At 42.3% G+C, this 21953-nt stretch overlaps 1 protein-coding gene across 1 annotated transcript in view; it reads left to right on the top strand.

Annotated features, from left to right (window-relative positions):
• The window catches only part of LOC119172344 (uncharacterized), a 119845-nt gene extending 98754 nt beyond the window's left edge, over positions 1 to 21091 (top strand). The window contains exons 6-8 of the mRNA XM_075893621.1: positions 1405 to 1679; positions 13841 to 13995; positions 20373 to 21091. Of these exons, the coding sequence (XP_075749736.1) occupies positions 1405 to 1679; positions 13841 to 13995; positions 20373 to 20531 (589 nt within the window). The 3' untranslated portion in view covers positions 20532 to 21091. The remainder of the gene's footprint in view (positions 1 to 1404; positions 1680 to 13840; positions 13996 to 20372) is intronic.
• The last annotated feature ends 862 nt before the right edge of the window (positions 21092 to 21953 follow it).

The raw sequence follows: 21953 nt of genomic DNA, 5'->3' as shown, positions 1-21953 counted from the left end.
TACAATGGCTGTCGGGTTGTACACAAAGTTTCTCACTCATGGTTCATATTTGGACCTAAATAGCTGGTCATCCACATTGCATTGGGGTCACTGTGCTGCTGATGTAACGCTCCTAATCACAGAGCGTGCGAAACATTGGCAGTGTATGTTTCATGCCTCGTTATGATTTCCTGTACTATGAATAGACTGGGAGTCAGCAATTTGCTCAGAGCTCAGCTGCCAGTTTCACAGGACGCGGTAATCGAGAGGCAAGGGACATGCCTGTAAACGCTTTTCGTCTTGACCGTGCAAGCTAAAGCGATATCGCGACCATATTATAACTCAAAAGTATACGTCACGCTCCCTTAGGTCTCTTGAACTTATCTTTATTATCAACATGTAAGGCCAGTTCAAAAGAAGGAAAAACGGTGAGAGAAAAGCACGACAGCTTTTGAAATAGCAGGAAGCAGCGTATACACCTGACTGATCGACAATGTCGCTACAGCGCCTCATCATAAAATCTTAACAGCTCTTTTTATTCTGCATTCACGCCTTCCTGTATCTACAAGTGCAAGGCCAGGGCCGTACCGAAGAATGTTTTGGTGGGTGTTTATGTGTAGAATGGTAATTTTGGCAGCTGGTGGGCAATGTGATGGCATGTCAATACTTTAGTATCCTGCGAAAAGTTGTTAGAGCACGAGAAAATTTCGGGGGGAGGGTGTCAGAACCCCCTCAACTCCCCGTTACAGTTACGGTCCTAAAGTAAGGCAACTGGTCGAACTGTGCAGTTGTTAGCGCACTAGCTCAGCAATTTCACTAAGACACTGGATCTGAGCATATGTTGAAAATATATTAGCTTCCGTTTACGGGGCGCTAACAGTTTGCTTCTTTATATTGCAGCACCTCCAGCATCCAATGTTTGTGTATGTGAAACTGTTTTCTCACACCCGAATAGACCATAAAAAAGAGCGCCGTGTTTCCATACCCTGAAGAGCGCATAGCACAACTACCATTCACCGTCATATGTGGGAGAGTTCAGTGCGGACGTCACACATGAAGGGATACCAAGGCCATGAAACATGAACGAAGCGGAAGGTTCAGCCTTTATGTCATTGCAGAAGCATAGCTACTTTTGCAATGTAGGTGTTTGGCTAGTGCTATTGAGCTTTCATTATTTTGTATACCAGCCTCACGGCCACAAGCAGAGCCAACAGCGACGTGCTGTTTCACCAATGACGTCCCAAGTGACATTTTTATTCTGGTCACGTGACTTCTCCGCGTGCAATGGTGATCACAAGGTCCATTGTTGCACTATGTATGGAAACGCGCTATTGGGTAATAAAGTGCCACAGTGTGTATGCTTACAGCTGATCGGTGTCGATTGCTGGTTTCACTCGGCTGAAACACAATGTTCACCTCTCGCAGCCTGCTTCTGAGCCAGATTCGGATCCGAGTGGGCGAGTACGACTTCTCGAGCGTGCTCGAGCCGTACCCGTACGCCGAACGCAGCGCGAAAAAGAAGGTGGTGCACCCCAAGTACAACTTCTTCACCTACGAGAACGACCTGGCGCTGGTCAAGGTGGACGAGCCATTCGAGTTCATGCCACACATCGCGCCCATCTGCCTGCCACCCGACAACGAGTCCGACGATCTCATTGGTCGGAACGCCACCGTCACTGGATGGGGACGCCTAAGTGAAGGTACGCCATACAGAGGTTACACGGTGTGGTTGAGAACTTTTCTGGTTGACAGTCTGCAAAAGGGCAACTGCGGCTTCTACACCCAATCTCAGTTGTCACTGACAACCGATGACTGAGTTATCGAAAATCTAGCAGGCCAGATTCCTACGAGCACCTTAACTATCTTCATCTTCTTTTAGTTTGAGAAAACAAGTGCAGCACAAAATACCTGATTAGCAGAGGAGGTGACCTTTCTCCATATATATTAACGTTCCCCCATTCATTTTCTTCATTCCACTACTGTTCACACACGGTAGCCAACCAGACGTTTTACTAGTTATCGCTGCTTTATCTCTCTTTCTATATTCTTTTCACAAATCTGTTGTCTTTTTTGTTGTTTGTATATAGAAATATGCAGAACTTTCAGAAAATAATCTCTATTTTTGTTTAGGTTATGTTCTTCATAGCACGCATGCCTATCTTCTTCCGCAAAGGCATGTTACTGCAGTCACGCCACTTCTAAAATGTGTGCGCTGTTGTTGTTCGGTTGAACATAGAAGGGCTCTGAGTCACTTTTTACTCCTTCATTTCTTCTATAATGCTCGCTACATGGCGGGCTTACTGAAGTAAATGGATTGCTTACACGTTAGTTGTATTACTCAAATGTTATGTAACCCGTGTCTACTAAGCATCGACAATGCACCTTCATAAGTGTTTAGCATGCCGCGAGATACACTGTATATAGCTGTAAAATCATAGGTACCTGATGAACGAATTGGTCTCAAGAGGCGGCACCGGCAATAGAATCACCTGCATCAAGATTAAATGCAATTACTTTCATGGGCGTCCGAGGAGGAGGGGGGGGGGGTTCAAAGGGGAAGCTGCACTTCTGTAGAACTCCGGATAATATTTACTTATTGCATGAAGGAGAGAAGTGTAAATTTAAGAGCTCCTTTTCTTAGTTAGGCACAGTATTAGTGAGAACTAACAAACAATGATGTCAAGGAAAGTATAGGGGATGTTACTAGAAGTAATTGTATTGTAAATGTGAAAAACAAAAAAGAGGACAAAAAGATAACTTGCCTCGGGCTAGTTATCTTTTCTTTCTTCGAAATAATGCTACTATCACTTCTAATAACATCCCCTATATTTTTGTTGTCATCATTGTATGTTAGTTATCATCAATATTTTTCTATGCAGTAGCAACGTGCGCACCTGCGTTAGTCAGCACACTCATGTTTCACATATCCATGTAAAGCAGCCTTTGGAATTTCCGACCAACTCTGCACGATATTACACACAATTGACTAATTTCGCCGGTCTTGACACTCCACTAAATACACCTCCCCTCCCCCCTCGCCCTGTGCCTGGATGCCCTTGAGTTCATAATTAATGTTTTTGGAATCCTGGAGAAGTGAAGAAGCGTGCACAGTGCTGACAAATTGGTACTTTGTTTCTAAAGACTCTCTGACAAGCGAGGGTATAGCGTGAGGTTCTTAATTCATAAAGATAGCGCTACAAAGTTTAAGAACCTTAGAGCATGAAGGGTTGCGCAAAGCAAGGGCAGGAATGTTTTATGGATTTCGCAGCACCAAGGGTTGCAGTTGTGGTAAAACTAAACAGGAGATATAAATTGAAAATCATGCAAGAGTACTCTTCAACAACGCAAAGCCATGATGAGTAGAAAATAGGACAATTCTGTGAGGATATGAATCTAGCGCACTATTATCTCTGATAGTAGTAACGAAGCAAAAGAATGGGAGAAACCATTGGTTACTATGGCAACGACTTTATGAATTATTGGCGAGATGTTAGTAGAATTTTCAGAGCGAAAGTATCCACATAAAGAAACCATGATTTAAAAACCGCACAAATAGCGATTGCACATAAAACTGTATTTACAATAAACAAAGAAACAAGTAGATTTCATAATGAGCGGGGATCTCAGAATAACTTGGGATACAGAAGTAAAAAGCGAAATAAAAAAAAGCAGTGATCATAAACTGGTGATGGCGAAGATCGTACTCCACTTAAAAACAGCAGAACGAAAAATAATCACTGAAAACAGGCTAACTTGGATGTTGTATGCGTAAAAACGGACGAATTTATAATTGCGCTTGAGAACAGGTACAAGCCCCCAGAACAAAAAGAAAATGAAGGCGATCATATGAATGAACACGTAACTGAAACTATTCCTGAAGAAAAAAAAAACACGTGAAATAGAAGGCAGAACACTAAGTCAAGAATTAAGTAAGCTATGTCAAATTACTATATGCACGACAAAGGATCAAAGAACCTACATCAAGAAATAAAAGAGAACTTTTTCACCTGTCACAACAAATTCACAGTGCAAAATTGGTAATATAATAAACTAACGTGAGTGAGGTATACAGGCTGTTAAAAGAAACCTTCGTATGGGAAACACCGCAAAGCATATTATCCAAGATAAATTGCAGCTTTAGAGCACAGAATAAAAGTCCTCTTACGTTATCATCCCCCCTTCGCAATAGTTCCTATTATGACATAGCGATTGTGCAAGAGACCTTTTGTTTTGTGCTGTAAAACTGAAATATAAAGCCCTGCTTTGAGTAAAAGCAAAGTCGAACAATACACCGAAGTCCCTAATGTAACTACCAACGAGGGTAAAAAAGTCCAACGCGGCATGCTTACCATTATGTGGGCAAAGAAGGTGGCATAATACCCGAATTTCTCATTCAAGAAGCTTGCGCTAATCTACACATTTTGGTCTAAATCTTCTATAGTACCCGGTACTACGAACCAATTCCAACAGTTTACTAATACACAACACTGTAGATGTGAAAGATGGTTTACAGCCTGAACAGCCTTCTTTCGGCAGTGCACAATATAATCACGCAAAAAAATTTTAGATAGGACAAGGGCCACGTTTCCCTTTTTAGTCAACATGGAGAGCAAGTAGTATGGGAGCTTGCGGCTGGTTTCGGTTGACGCATACAGAAACATATATGCACGAAAATGCGAATAGAAGAAGCCTTTCGATAGTTAAGCGTAAATTTTAGTGCCATATTAACAGCACCTCTTTCTTGGAGAACTAAACAGAGCATCTGCGGTCGCACACTGACCCACTACTTCACGAACGCCATTTTACTTTGGAAAAAGGGTGTGCTGGAAAAGTGGTGCTGTCTAGGAAATGGATAAACGAAAGAATTCTCGTAAATTTAACAATCACTGTATTTAACTTACGACTTCCCACATGTGTTTGAGTGTAATATTAAATAAAAAGGTGTTTATTCCAGCAATGCAAATGAGAAAGTTATCAGTATACGCAAGTACTAACATCTGGCGCAGTAGCAGGCAGCGACTTCGTTACGGTAGCTTCCATACTGCTATGAATAACGGTTGTCACTGAATATAGCAGTTTAAGGCTGAAAGATGACATCGTACTCTTCAGCAATCAATGCGAGTAACTGCAAAAAAAGATATAGAAGACCTAGACTGAGAAATTGTCATGTAGGCTTGACCATGAATATGCCTATGACAAATGTAGTGATAGGTGACCCGGCGAAAGGTAATAGATTTGTGACAGACAACTACAACATTGAATAAAACTGTATGTCTGTGCAGGTAAAACAAATAGACGAGCCTACTGATGTGAAGTAAGTTCACCGAATAGGAAGGATGGGCTGATGCTCACGCAGTACAAATTTTTATATGATATTCCCAATCTCTTTTACGACTGCCACTAATGTGGAAAGTTTACTATCATTGTATTTTGTCGTTTCTATCGTGTGGCACAAAAACCTTACGAATAACTACGAAACTGGTGAAGAACATAAAGGCCACACAACGTTAGACGCAGCGAAAAAGAATGAGATACTCGCAAGAGACGGGAAGAGGGCAGAATGAATCAGATAACAGGCAGGGGTAGCTCATAACTTAGTTGATAGTAAGAGAAAAAAAAATCTGTAGCTCGGCTGATGACGACTTGAGAAGAACAAAAAGTGATAGTCTAGCAGAGCGTCTGTACTAATATTGAAGGTTGGAAAGCACGGTTGAACACCGTAAAAGGTAAGGTAAAGCTACTAAAATACGAAATTCGTAGGCATTGAACTGAATCAGCTAGCGCAGAATAGGATGGATGGAGACCATTGGGAGATGATTGCGTACAGCAGCGAACATGCGTTCTGCGGACGATTGTGATGATGATGAGGAATTACGACCACGATGTTGGAAATGATATTTAAGCGCACTTAGTATGCGTTGAAACTAAAAAGGAGTAAATGACACCTCATAAGAGCCTGTTAGTATCTTAGTGAAACGTTGTAGTTAAGAGCCTGTTACGAATCGCTTCTCTACTCACAGCCTTTGCGCAATTTCTTTTGCGCAATTTGTTCTCACTACATACACCCCAGAAGTTGAGGCCCTATGCGCAACTGGAGTGGTGTGTGTTACAGTCTTCCGGGATGAAAATACTGGTCAACTGGAGGCCACTCCATCGTATATCTAACAAATATAACTAAAGAAAGAAACAAACACGATGCTTCGTGCTGTGCAGTTGATTCAAAGCTTCAATAGTAATGTCAGGTAGTATTAGATGGTATAGCACCAGCTTGGTTCTGCTTTATTGCTCCAAATAATGTTATAGTGTAGAGGGACACATTATATGATTTTTGTATAAATATAATAATGGTAATATCATTGACTTCAGACTCTTCAAGTAGATTACTCAGAAATACAGACATTACGTCGCTGGAAATCATAGTTTCAAGTTGGCATATGTTCACTAGATTGTATTAAATGTAGTGAGAATTTTTAATACTATTACTGAATCTTTATGGAAATGCATAAAATGTTACTGAGCGGTATTCGCAAAAGTCACTCGACTTACTGCTAACCATCATCTAACGTGGCCTAACCATCATCTATCCACTTCAAAAGCGAAACTTAAAACAAAAAAATCTTCAAGCTCTTTAAGCCCTTAAAAAAACGTACTACAATGCCACCGCCTGAAGGCCCACGAAGCAGTCCGTTGACCTAAATTTTACTGGGATGTTGCTGACAGACGAAACAGTGGGCCAGTGCCTCCGGAATATAGGTATCGTACAGACGTAGTGAATTCCGCGTAAAGTTCGCCTTCTACTGGTGGTTCTAAAACATTGAAAAATAGAAAAAAAAAACGTTGTCATCCATTCGTTTTGAAGATACTGAGTATAGAATACATAACTCAGTTGAGACCAAAGCCAAAAATTGCCAAAAGCTGGTCATGTCGCCATTCGATTCTTGGTCGCCACGCACCTCTCAATTTCACCGATTTGGTGAAAAGTAGCCACCAGTGGCAACACTAGATGCCACCGTCCCGAAACCTTGACCTCGCCGTACGAATACGGCCTAGTGTACGGAAAGTGCGCGCATGTAATTCTTTCTGACTCTGCGACGTCGATATGTGTAGCCTTCAGGATTTCTTTCAGACGCGGGCAGGCTATCTGATCCTTTCCGGGACGAGAAACAGGAGGAGAAATTAAGGAAAAGAGCCATTCCCATATATGACACTGGTCGTGTTGTTCGCGACACCCCGGCGGCTTCCTTGATGTGCAACGTACTTTCGAGAAAGAAACAGTGGTAAACATCACTTTGGTTTGCCCTTAAAGCATTGTGCGTTGTCAAACGTGCGCACCAGTTGCCCCTCGGAGCCGGCACGTTCTTTGAAGATGGAAAGCGCGTAGTTTACAATTGTTAGCCGCCTCCTTGGTTCAGGCCGCTCGGTACACCACAGAGACGCAAAACACTCGGCATCGGCGCTTTCTACCAACTTCCTACGCGCTCAAGATCGCCCCTCATCAACCCCCTTAGGATTCGCCCGAAGTTGACGATCTGCGAGATTGTAGTGTTCGTCCTCATAAGTGCCGCCATCACTGACTTTGTGGGGACGGGCACTCATTCAGGCCTCCCCACTTTCAATTTTTTTTTTTCACTCAGCGGTTACCTAGGTCCTTCGTGTCGGCGTCGCATTCACCAAGCCTCGGGGAGGAAGTTGATGGGCCCTTTGGCGCAGCGACGTTGCCGCCACGTGCCTGCGGCTTCCATTGTAAAGCGTCGTATATCGGTGTCCTGTTCTTGACGGCAGCCAGCTTGCAAGAAGGATAGAAAGAAGTTCACGTCTTGAACGTATGGGATTATCCCTCCCTGGATAATCTCATACATTAGGACCAGGAGGTAAATCCTTTTAACCCTGTCATGGGCGTACTGGACATGACAATGGTTATAGCGCGAAAACAAAACGACGACACAGAGACAAGAAGGACACGAAAGACATGAGTGCTTCTGTCGTGTCCTTCTTGTCTCAGTGTCGTCGTTTTGTTCTCGCGCTATAACTATCGTCATGCCATACCAACTAGCCCAAGCTGCCACACGTACTGGACAGCCAGCAATCGGCGGATGCGCCCGTTTGGCTTGATCATCTCCACAACCCGTTCGCGGGAAATGCCAGGGCTAAGCAATCCACAGCTCCGGAGCATTCGCTCAAGCGCGCATACTTCTTTCTTGCATGCCATGCAAATTGCATCCATGTTTTTTATGTCTAAGAGTAAGACTCATCTTTTCTTCCCTCTTTTCTTTTCTTTTCTCCTCTCCCATTTTGCTTTTTTCACTCTCTTCCCAACTGATTGAGCGGGCATTGTGTCAACCAAGGTGGCAGTTGCCCGCTTGCTCTCTCCATTTTTTATTTTTGTCTTTGTGTATATGCAAATCACATAAATAAATAAATGTGATAATTTTCTGTGTTGATAGGTAACAAATCTATGTTTAAGTGCCACCGCTTCCGCTCTGTTTAGTACAAAGTGAGGAGGTGTGAACTCTCTTCTTCCCAGGTAATAGTGTTTGATGATTTCATTGTATGTCGTGCGGGTATCACTTTGTAGATCATTTAATCTGGCAGAATCAAAACGGCAGAATCAAAAAGCAAAGGCGGCCGCCATGGAGTGGCACGTGACACATGAACCCAAAGTAAAAGTAGTATCAACAACAACAACAACAACAACAACAAGAAGAAGAAGAAGAAGAAGAAGAAGAAGAAGAAGAAGAAGAAGAAGAAGAAGAAGAAGAAGAAGAAGAAGAAGAAGAAGAAGAAGAAGAAGAAGAAGAAGAAGAAGAAGAAGAAGAAGAAGAAGAAGAAGAAGAAGACATTTCTGGGGTTTCACACTCCGAAACTACGACATCATATTGAGGTACTCTATAGTAAGAATATTAAAAAATCAAAACCCAAAAATGGCCACAGGGGCACGTCTGCTCAGCTGCTCTACTTTGGAGGCGCAACGCTCCTCAGTGGCGCGCGCCCGGGCAGCGGTCATCTCCAATAATGTGCTGGTTTTTTTTTATTTACAGATACTGCAGGCCCTACCCGGGCCCATGCAGGAGTGGGATACAAACAATACATTCCAGCAATAACTAGTAATACACTGGAGTACCGGGCATAATTGAAAGAATACATGACTATCAAGTACAGAAAAGTCAAATATATTTTCTCGCTGTTCAACAGAACTGCGCTCAACTAAGAATATTTTCAACATTTGTAGCCGGATGAATTGCACTCAAATGACACTATTCTCAGCATACATCACTTATATGGTGAAATTAATCTTTTCTATCTGTTGAGTGAATGAAGCCGTCGAAGCAGCATTCACTACTTCCGCAGGTAATGCGTTCCAATGAAAAATTGCGCGAGGAAAGAGAGCGAACTTGTGGGCATTAATGTGGCTGGGTGGCTGCCTCAACGTTTTGTTGTGATTTGTCCTAGCTGAAAGTTTAGAAGGCTGCTGAAGGTATCGTTCACGTGATAATTTAAAGTTCCCGTGATCAAGTTGGTAGACGAATTTTAATCTGGATATTATCCTGCGCTGTTCTAGTATTTGTAGGCTTGCCCTATTACGTAGATTAGTTACGCTATGTTGTCGGGAGTAAGCGGAATATATAAAGCGCAGAGCTAAATTTTGGACCCTTTCCATTTTCTTAATCAAATATTGTTGCCAAGGGCTCCAAATAATGTCGGCATACTACAATTTTGGTCGCACGAGTGCTTTATACGCTTTTAGTTTTAACGTGGGAGGAGTGTTACGCAGTTTTCTTTTCAAAAAGGATAATTTCTTCAGTGCACCCGAACACACATTTTCAACGTGCGTTTCTCAACTGAGGTTACTGGTAAGTGTAACTCCCAGATATATAACCCGATCAGCTCTCGTGATTGCAGCATTTCCTGTGAAATATGTGAAATGAAGGGGTAACGTTTTGTTGGTAAACGTGACGGAATTTGTTTTTGAACGATTTATTTTTAGTCCCCACCTTATACACCATTCGTTAATTGAGCGCAAGGCATCATTAAGTTTAATTTGGTCTTCTTGGTTATTTATGGATGTGTACACTACGCAGTCGTCCGCAAATAGTTTAATCTGGATCGGTGGCTTGACACAAAAATAAATATCATTAATATAAACCAAAAAAAGAAGAGGTCCGAGGACTGAGCCCTGCGGAACTCCCGAATGCACTGCTAACTCTTTCGAGAGACAGCCATTTATGGTAACACACTGTCTTCTGTTACTCAAGTAGCTCGCGATCCATGCTGCAACCTTCTGCTCAATGCCTATAGCTAATAATTTTGTTATTAAATTCTGATGGGGTACGACGTCAAAGGCCTTAGAAAAATCCAAAAAGATGGCATCGGTTTGACCTTTCAAATTAAGCGTTCGAATTAAATCATCAGTTATTTCAGCCAGTTGGGTGACGGTCGACAAATCAGACAAACCAGGGGCTGTTACTCATGCGCACAGGATCTCTCAGTGCATTTGAGAATAAAATGTTTAATATCACCACCATCACCAAGAATAGTCTTGAGACAATAGCGTTACAGCGTCCTTTCACTCCTCAAAAGCGTCGCAGAGGCCGTCCAGCGCCGTCTGGCGTACGCCTGCGAAGACGGAGCTAGGAAACCCTTCAATATTAACCACGCGGCTCGTATTCAAGCACCACGCTCAACTTCAAGCTTAGCTGAAAGTGTGAGCGGCCTCCGGTCGTTGATATGAAAGTATGCATATGTCCACTAGACGCTCGCAGCTAGGACTTTACAGTCTAATTTGGTCGTTATACGCATACAACTTTACACAACAGTATGCGCATAACAACGTTATACAACGTTATACGCATATAACTTTAGAGACGCCGAAGCAGTCTTCACGAGAGCCGTATACAGTGACTCCACGTTCAACATCCATTTCTGCAAAGTATAAGGGCATATACCTAAGACGAAAACCCCACTACCATTATACAAAGAACACTGAAGAAAAAAGCGATTTCTCTCGTATTAGTTAATGAGTATTTCATATTTCCAGATTCATCACGCTTGCTGCGAGGAGAAGTTTTGTAATCGAGAAAACGCGCTAAATTAAATGCGCGCGGCGACGTTATTTTGAAGTTGCCAAACTGCTCTGACGCCATTGATCTCTAAGGCGTCCACTGTCCGCTCGTTCAAATCAACAATAATGTTTTCTGAGGGACCCAAACACTTTCCGTTTATTCATTGCGGCCAAAATACGAAAGGACACATTATAATCCGCAACACGCGAAGACCCAAGCGAAATTTAAAATGAAACAGTAACCTTGATTTTTATGATGGTTATATTCGTTAGAATGGCGTCTTCAAAGCTCAATTTATCTGTCTTAAGCAATTACTTTTTCCCCTTTAGTTTTATTATAGTTGTTCTTGTCTTCTTGGAGACGAATTGACTGCGCTGTTCGTTTGTGCGCTATAAGCGTAGACTGAATACGTAAAACAATAACAATTTTCGTAGTGCCAAGTGCCTGTGTACAAAGCGGGAACATTGGCAGCATTAACCGCCAGTCTCGCTCGACAACGTCAACTTGTTTCAACATAAGTGCTATAAACTGGAAATGCCTCCTCATTATTACAGATAACGATGGTGCTTATATAGAGGCTGCCTTCGTTGGTCTTCATCTTACATGGAGCTGCTAGCAAGTATATCAGCCACTTTATCAACCATACCACTTTCCTTTTCTCTCTCCCCCTTGTGTAGGATAGCAAACCATATGTTTTAGTTCCTATACTTGTTTTCTCTGCATTTGTAATCTCTATTTCCTTCATCACTTACTTGCTATAACATGTACGTTCGAGACACTGTGTGCCAGCCAAATTTAACATCTAGATCAAGCTATCAATCAATCCATGTTAAGCCTCTGTGTGCCACCAGAGTGCCTTAGAGTATATTTGAAAGGCTGGCACTTCACTTCATGCTGGAGTAATGTGCCAGCACGTCCACGCAAGTGTATAGAGCATCACAGGACATATTAACAGAATTGCATTAAAGCTCGCCATCGACATGCGTTAAAAACTATTTGAAAAATCGGCATTACTACATACTGGAGTAATGTCACCATTTGAAGTCAATTCTATGGCAAGGAACTGACTTCGCCGGTATGCGTTGCACATGTGGGGTTGCTGGGATACAATAGGTTACAAAGAATATATTTTATGCACATTGCTCATTTCAGTTCTTTTGAATTTCATGTGATTGTGAACATCGGCCATTGCCGACGTTTCAGCTAGGCAAAGTACAGGTTGTTAGCTTGGATATACTTTGCAATCGTCATGACTTTTGACGGGCACACGTTTGCTTGTTGGACTGAGTGAAACTTATAAATCGGTCTGTTTTGATCATTATCAACGTATACAAGGTAATTTGACGATATCGTGATTGAAGAGACCAGTCACTTTCATTCTGGCTTAAGACATTCAAGATTTCAGTGTTCGCGAAACATGTGTGGGAACGCGAGTACCAAGCACAGAACTCCACTCTGTTTAGTACATAGAATGTGACGACACTATAATGCATATTTGTACACGTTACTGCTACAACAATGGCAATGATTTTTCACTGTCTTGTGCAATAACATGAAATATTGTAGACCACTTCGCGGGCTGAAACAACATAACCATGAAACGCAAAGCCTTCCAAAAAAAAACAAAAAAAATCTTGCAGTACAGGTGTGAATGCACGTCCCCTTTTAGATTGTCATAAATGTATTTCGAACCAAAAAGCCAGCCGCTACCGAATGAAGTTTTGATGGAAATTAAAAAAAGTACAAATAAGCTGTTCCATATGCTGGTAACTGTTACCCTTTAACACGCAGCCGTTGTAACTAAAACTGCTTATCAACAGAGAAATATTTTTATAACCATTTTTATTTATTATTTACGATGAGAATACCATTCAGCCTCACCTCTACTTTGGTTTCAGATTTGATGCGCTAAGTGCCCTTCGCGGTTGCTTTGGTCTATACATCCTCTCTGAGTATGTTTTAAGATATGCCTATTGGCAGCATTATGTCGAATTCAGATAAGCTTCATCGGCTTTAGTAATGCTCTCCTTCATGTTAGCATTGCAGGGGGAAAGGACTAGTCGACATTATATTACATGGTAAGCGTCTTATTTCATGTAAAAGCAAAATAAGACATTAGGTTTCTCAGTTTCTATATCAGACGTGGATGTGACAAACGCAGCTTTATGAACAAATAAAATTGGACCATCTTTCCAAAGGGAACCCTGATGAGAAGCGAGGCGGCAGCGTCGTGCACTGGTGGCGTTGCGGGTTGAACGGCGCTAACGCGTGTGCTGCGGCGAGCGCTGCATGGTTCGTTTGAAGAGACGGCTGGCGTAAGGCTTGTATGTGACACGTACATACATGCTTCAGCGCGTACATTGGGCGTGCGTCAGGGATATCGTCCGTGCACCGACGAGTCGGTGGTGTAACGAGCGGCAGTCAAAGCGAGTGTTGCAGGCGAACGAACGAGGCGGCCGCTGCGGGTGCCATGGTGAATGTGAGGCAGGCGAGGGAGAGACTGACGTCAGCGCGCACTGTGAGGGAGCACGACGTAAACGCGCAGTTGCACTGGGACCTACTTCGCACCGCGCCAACACCTGTGGCGCGTGGCGCGATCATACCTAGGGACAGCGTTGCACAGGCTAGTCAAAGGTCTGCTTCGCATCTAAATGAATGTTAATATCAGACGCTGTTATAGGTGTTTTTTATCTCGTTTAAAGAGATGCTCACTGTAATAATATTTATAACCTGTAGTAATCCTATTCGGGTCGTTGCCCCATTTCGCATGTTCATACTAAGCTACGCCATTCTTTCTGCAGGTGGCGTGCTCCCGTCTGTGCTGCAGGAAGTCAAGGTGCCGATCGTCAGCAACGAAAAGTGCAAGAACATGTTCCTTGCAGCTGGGAGGCACGAATACATACCCAACATCTTCATGTGTGCTGGCTTTGAAGAAGGCGGCAGGGACTCATGCCAGGTAAGCGGTCATCGTGAGACACACTAGAATCTTTTGTTTTTGTTAGCCGCACACTTACAACCCGTCACCAACCCAACAGACTAATCAACTGTTGAGTTTTCTAGACAGCCTGCAAGGAGCTGATTATTTGGACTTAAGAACCGAGTGAATCAACTTAAGCAATCCGTTTAATTATCCTGCCGTGTATTTAGGTCTATGTGAACGGTTGTGAAATATTGATGTATATGTCGTTCGTTCACCTACGAAAAGCCCGGACAAGTGCTGCTACACATATTGAATAACGGTATTAACATTGTCATTTTGACGTACCATTGACTCACTTACATGTTTTTTTTTTTTTTTTTTGCATACCTACCCTTCGTTTCAGGGCAGTTGCTTCAAAAGAAATTTCTGGATTATTCGCTCCTATGTCCGAGACACTGGTTGTTAAGTCAGACAATTAAATTCTGAAACCCCAAACGCCTTATACAAACCCAGCTGCCTTTTTAATGCAAATGGTACCAATACACCACCACAGGGAGAACTGGGGAAAGGGCCACAATGTTTTATTTTTTAGGCTGACGTTTTTCTCCTGCCTTCAATTACCTTTGAGGGTTTACCAGAACAATTCTTCATCAAGTTTCTTTTGTAGCATCATTGCCTATTCGGAAGCCTATACAAGAAGCTTGTTATTGCATGTGGTCTATTGCATCTTGGTTAATCTGAATCATCCGTCATTTGCATGTGTGCCCCGCCGTGATGGTTTAGTGGCTAAGGTACTCGGCTGCTGACCCGTAGGTCGCGGGATCAAACCTCGGCTGCGGCTGCTGCATTATTGATGGGGGAGAAAACGCTGTAGGCCCGTGGGCTCAGATTTGGGCAAACGGTAAACAGCAGGTGGTCAAAATTTGCGAAGTTTTGCACAACGGCGTCTCTCATACTCAAATGGTGGTTTTGGGACGTTATACACCACATATTATTCAATCAATCATTTGCATGCTGACATAGCTTGTGTGTATTTTGTTTCGACATCAAAACACACATTTTTAGAATCGCATGCTTCGTCGTTTTAAAGCATTGCCGGCGTATCGTAAGTTAGCCAGCTTTGTAGCGCTAATTTTCGTCCATTCACTTTGGTTTTCTTTATCACAATTTCTGAGTACGTATTTGCTGTATCACAACTCTGAATTCCGTGTATACCCTGCATGAACTATAGAAAAAGATTTAAATATTGTCTCACATATTTTCGAATAATAATAGATGGCCTGTGCTGTGACATGTGCCTTAAGGTTGTAGGCCACCTTCAAAAGTCTTTTTTTTTTTCGCGAAATGAATTTTTAGGGTTTTGTTTTTCTCGCATGCCCAAACATTCACATATATGTTGCAACAAACATTATCCTCCCAGCGTCATTAGTTTGCGAGTTACAGCAAGTTTTCTATACCCTATGCTCTAATAGCAAAACCGAAACCACATTTCCAACTGTGGTTTCAGTTTCGAAAAATCGCTTTCAAAAGCAAGTGTTGTTTCGTCTATCTATTCAAAATACTTTATGAATTTTATTGTGACTGTTATATAAAATGATGTCATTACATACAACTTTGTGTTTAAAAGTCTTCGTTCATCTCTAACAACAGCCACAAGGGGGACGCACAATTCTCGTCGGAATTTTTGTTGTTTGCCTTGGTAAGGCTACGTCAGGCTTCGTTCTGCATTTTTTCCACGTGTCAACGCTACTAGGGCTGTATCCTTAGGCCACCTGGACCATATTATGACCAGCATATTACGACCAAAAAACTGGTGCGGATACCAAAGGGTCGAAGCACTCGGCCAAGGGAAATTTATGTACACAAAGGAGGACTTCAAATGACGTGTTCAACAAAGTTAAAACTGTCTACAGTGATCTGTGCCCTGATGAACTTCTAATGAAGTGCCTTCATGGAAAGACTCAAAATGCTAATGAGTGTTTCATTGGTCTAATATGGCAGCGGGCACCCAAAGAGGACTACGTAAGCTTGCCTACAGTAATGTTTGCCTTGCATGATGCTGTGGCAAACTTTAATAATGACAGTGTAAGCACCCTTGATATCCTGAGGCAAGCTGGCATAGAACCAGGGTACCACACGACGAAAGCTTGCATCGCCAGGGATCACCTGCGCATGCAGAATGCTAAACGCAAGTCAGCGGATAGGACAAAACAGGCTAGGAAAAAAAGACGAGCGGCCACCCGAACAAAAAGAGACAATAATGCTTCCGCAGAAGGACCCAGCTATTAGTCTGGTGCATTTTAGGCCTACATGCGAAAATTGTGACCCTTTTTACAAGCTCGGAAATCTTTAAGTTTTTCTGAAAATAACAATTTGCTCCAAATGTTGCGACGCAAACTTTCATAACGTATTTCTCAGTGTATACTTTGAACTGAAATTTTGCACAATGATTTACAACATACATATCTGTGCAGTGAACTAGAATAAAAGAAATCTATCGAATATTTTTCAGTTCACAGCTGAATTCTCCAACAGGTTCAGTCTAAATTGGCTCTTTTTCCTCGTTTTTTTTGTTTTTTAGCATTACTTCCTTGATATTCACTGCATAATATTTATTCTAGTTGACTGCATAGCTCCAGTCATTAGTTAAACAAATGTCAAAGCTTTACAGAATAAAGCCACCCATTAGTCACTTATCACAGCTGGCATGGCTAGCAACTTTAACGCAATGTTTGACAAAGATCCCCTCCCAATAAATAAATATTCAATATTTTGCACTGTAAATAGCTAGGTAAATTAAATAAGACATGCTGGTATTGAGGAAAAAGTTATTTCAACGCTACCTGCCCTTAAAAAAATTTTGTTTTTGAGTGGCCTACCACCTTAAAGGAGTACAGACATAATTTGAAGACACTGCGATACGGACATTTTTCGTTTGCTTGGTACACAGTGTCAACGCTCTCCGCACACCGGAGTCAGAGAACGCATATGAAATATTTTAATTTTATTTTAAAGTTTTCACAACTGAGCATCTGAAACCAGCTCCAATGCAATATAAGTTATCCGGATGAGTGAAGACCGTTTCTGAATTAGCGATCTCTGCGTCCTGTGCGCAGTCACAATTCAAAAATTGCTGTCAGAGGGACTGGATGACAATGCCTTCGTTGTTTACAGATGACCGATTTGCCGCTAGTACGTTGCCACTTGCTATCTTCCAATGACGTCACACTGCTTTAACACGTTGCAGAGAAGCTGTTCCTTTAATAGTGGAACAGAACGTGTATTGTTCAGGCGGCGAAAATAAAATATATGCAATGCTTTTTCAAGCACCACATTACTCGTTTTAGGTTTCTCGACACCAGTGCTTTTGTTTCGAGCAACAATCCAAAGATTTTAAAAATCATGCCAGTACTCCTTGAAGCACTTTTCACACAATGTCTGCGGTTTCTTTTAATTGTCTTGTTTTAGTAAAATTGTGCGGTATTCGAGAATGGGACGTTTTGTGAGATATACCCAGAGCTTGGAGTCGAAAGCTCGGCTATAGCTCATTAAACAAAAGCAGAAATGTTTTTGCTCATGTCCAATTTTTTATGAATCATGTCATGTTTTGAATGGTAGCTTTTACCAATTTCTTTTCTAAACGCTGCTTTTTCTGTTCTGATGTATTGTTCTAGCCTTTTTTTACTTTAATTTTGAGAAGTGATTTCCTAATGCGACATTAGAAGAAATATTTTGCGTCTCTAATTTTGTGTAGATATGTAAAAATGAATAATGTTCAGTTCATTGAACATGGTGCTGACCTCCAAATTCGTTGTCATAATATAATAATACCTTCTCTTGACCTTGATCTAAAATTTTAGTTATTTTAATTACTTCATTAAAGGATATCACACGTGTCAAGCAGGGATTTGCTCGTTCTATATAGCTATTGATTTTATGTTTCGAACAAGTGCTCAGAAAGTGAGATAAAGAAAACCTACATGAAATTTCGAAGCAATCTCACGCACTTTCGCATTCTCTTTTACATATAATAGGCGTTCGCGTGAAGCGATGGCATGAACGAATCCGTTAAGTAACCTCAATTATTGTTTTAGTAGTTCGCATGAAATCAAATCAAATATCTTACGCGCATAAGCGTGCTCAGGGTTTCCCTTGAAAGGGTGGGCAGGAGGGGGGAGCTGAGGTTTGTCGCAGCGCTGCCCTACTGCCATGTTAATGTATGATGGCTGGCTTTGCACCCCCCTCTCTCCCTCTGCCTCCCCCACCTCCCGGTACGCTCACCTATGCTCACGCACTAAGTCATATGTATGGCTGAAATTAAATATTTCATTTGGTCCGGTAACCAAAAGCAAACGCGTGGATCTGTACAAGCGTAGGAAGCTTGATGAACTACAACAATTTTTTGAAGGTGGTGAAATCCATCAGAAATATATCAAGTCATAGATGAACGACAAGATCTTCTGTAAAAGTAGCCGTTACAGATCATAGCACGACACAGGGTTCTTACAAATTTGGCAAGGAAGCCTCCCAATTGTGTCAAAGCCTTCTACACTGTACAAAATGGCTTGCACATTTTCTAGAATTTAATTCAGTATGGTGTCCATCTCATAAAAGGCCTATAGATCTGCACTGGTGTGTGACCAATCTACTGCTTCAGCTTTCCAGATCAAAACAAAGAAAAAAACAGGTTCTGAACACATACGAAACACTCCCAAAATCAACCGTAAACCAAAGCAATCGTCACCTAAATTTATCTCAAGTTTTATTTATACAGTCGCGCTCAGTATAGCTTGCAGCATGGAAAGGCATGACCCCACGTGATTAATGATTGCGTACGGCTTAAACTTCCCCTCATTTTAGCAACAATTGACATTTTTTCTATCTGGGAACATGCTGAAGTGAGGGCGCTGCTTAGTTGTGAAAATAAGGTAGTCGAGCATTATACTGTAGCACGTGAGGCTTCCCGCTCCCGTGTTGCAAGTCTTAGCCAGTGGGACTGTACTTTTTGTTATTATAGCTGTCTACAAAAGAATGACCGTGAACGATGTCAACATGTACATTAGCATTCGTATCGTGCACAAATTCGCGCCGACGCAGATCACATGCAGAGTCCCACTATTGTTGTGATTTATGGTTCTAACCACTAATTGGTTTTATAGCTATGAACTTATGCTAAATATATTGCTCTTACTATGGATGCGCACTGACACCTCTGGCAAAGGCCTTTCTTTTTTTCTGCACGAGCGTGAATGTTTCTTTGCACGGGTGTGACATTTTCTTATGAAGGCTTGGCGCTTTTCTTTATTCAACAACACACATAAAGTCGGCAGAGCTTCAGCTTGTATGTAAAAGTGATTCCCTTTGTGAAATACCATCAAGTAAAAATGGTTTGCCGTAGCTACTTCTATTGACTGTTAATTTAGCCGTTCAGTACATAAAACTAGTGCGTAGCGGCCTGCAATATTGAATACTGCAGTGATAGTAGCGAGTGACGCTAGAGCATAATCGCCAACATGCAAGCATTTCAAAATATTGCTTCGGAATAAATCACTAACACAAAAATATTGTAAACCTAGATTAATTGGACAATGTAAGCGCAAGATGTAGTTTCCCGTTTTGCAAGTGTTTGCTCAAGGGTCCGATAACCCTGAAACACGAATTTTCACACGTCAAAAAGGAGAAAAATAAGCTAGAGCTCTTAAATATATCCGAATAGATGGCAATATTAGCTTCTCTTAATGTCATAGTCTCCAATTCCATTTGCCAAGTCATGCACACTCGGCCGGCACCAGTGCAGTGTCCTCATGCTCAGCAGAGTAGCACCATTGCCTCTGGGTTGCTGCGAAGAGCTATAGTGACTTACATATTCTTGTGAACATTCATATAGCGTAGGGTTCACATTCCCGTTACTTGTCAAAATGCTTGTGACAGTTTATAAGTGTCCTCTCAATATGGCCATCGAAAGAACATGAAAATTACGAAAAAGACACGTGGATGCATCGTAGTGACATTCCTTTTGGCTAGATATTTGTTTTGGCCTTACATGGCATTTCATTTAGAATAAACATATAAAGTTGCTACCAGGGCACGTTGTGGAGTTCTAAGCACTTATTAATTCTAAAAAAACAGCCGTGTATATGAACATATCTGAGTAGTGTCATTTCTTCATTCAGTAGAAATCAAGCAATGATCATTATTCTAAGAAAACGCTGCTGCACTCTGAAGTCATGCGCATGTTCTTAGCGAGATCTTCCGAATTTGCATAAAATGATATAGCCATCCCAATTTCTGCGATTCTAAATAAATTCGATGCCACACTTACTCCTAATAATTTTGTACTTTAAACCTCTAGCATATCATATACAGCTTCTGATGCTCACAGCTACACTCTGTTTCTCGGCTCAATCTTGCAGGGGGATTCCGGGGGCCCACTGCAGATACAAGCCAAGGACGGCCGATGGTTCTTGGCTGGCATCATATCGTGGGGTATCGGATGCGCCGAGCCCAACCTGCCGGGAGTCTGCACTCGGATATCCAGGTTCAAGGAGTGGATCATCAAGAGCACCACCTGACCTCTCACAACGCGACAGTCGTGGTCGTTTCACAGTTTCAGTGCATCACCCATCGTATCCGCTATCGAGGCGGAAGTTTTGTCATGCGCCGCAGGACGACGTCGGGCATCATTTCCGGTCTGCAGCGTTGAATGGACAACTTGACGTCGTCAAGAGGCGCAGGCACTGCTAGTTTGTTTTGCGTCACCCAAGAGCGTGGTGAAACAGACCGCCCTACACAAGTCAGAATGCAATGCACCGCCTGTTCTGTTTTTTTTCTGTTTCTTTTTTAAATCTCGTTACATTACGCAGACCACTTGCCGTGACATTCGTGAATGGCTCTGTGAAGTGACTGGAAGACGTGTGCAATGCTGCCCAGAAAACTGCTTCGCTTCTATTTCCACGCATTTCTTTGTGCTGTGACCCACATAGTTATTCAACAACTGAAGCTTCACGCCTCATCCGCACTGTCGGATATGCACAAAGTTGTAAGTAATACACCCGCGAAGTGCTTCGTTAAGTTAAACAATCAACATCGTGAGTAATGAACCTAATATAATAAAGGAAATATGTCGCACGGAGTTAAAGAGTTGATACACGTAGTTATAGTGTATGAAAAATCAAAACTGACGTGATTGGACGCGTTCAAACAAAGGGAGGAGTAGAAAATGTTACGGTGGTTCGAGGAAAAAGCAGTAAATTGTCATCAAATTAATGTTGAACACCAGCAGACCATAATCATGCGTACCTCAGGCTAGCTGGAAACATATACGTGCAAAAACTCCCGAAATGCATATATAGGATTACTCTCGACAAAAATTATGAATGAATGAAATGCCACCAGTGCGACGGGAAGAAAAAAATAATCATATCAGCACGAAAGCTGTACAGGAAGCGGGGATCAGTTATTCGCCCACCCTGTATAGTGACGCTCGAATTGACGGGTGGATAAGCGCTATAGCGTACTAAGCATGCAACCTGCACGATGTCTTTGAAGAGAAAGGAAATAGCCGTTTGAAAATGCAATGGCACCCCTCCCCTCCTCCTATCGCTTCCTTCTCACCCATTCATTTCTCTTGCTTGCCCTCGCTTCCCTTTTTTAGCTCCTTGCTATATTATACAACACACGTTGATGTCATGCTTCACCTCGTCCGTCGTCTTTTTTATCCGCCTCAATTCTCATTCCTACCCCTAGCTGTACTGTCCTGCACACGGCTATGCTACACTTCCTCCATTCCCCCTGACCCTCTTTTTCCTTTACTCTTGCTATACTGCACTACGCATGGCCACGCTGCGCTTTACCCTCCCCTCATATTTCCTCTTAACCGACCCCTCTCCCCATCACTGCCTGCTCTTCACTCTCACTTTTACTCATCTTGCTATACAGCAGTACACGCGACTATGCTATACTGTATACTTCCGTCCTCCCTCCCGACCCTCTTA

The sequence above is a fragment of the Rhipicephalus microplus genome, chromosome 4 (assembly GCF_043290135.1).
Source record: "Rhipicephalus microplus isolate Deutch F79 chromosome 4, USDA_Rmic, whole genome shotgun sequence".
Taxonomy (NCBI): domain Eukaryota; kingdom Metazoa; phylum Arthropoda; class Arachnida; order Ixodida; family Ixodidae; genus Rhipicephalus; species Rhipicephalus microplus.
This window is presented reverse-complemented; position numbering and strand designations above follow the sequence as displayed.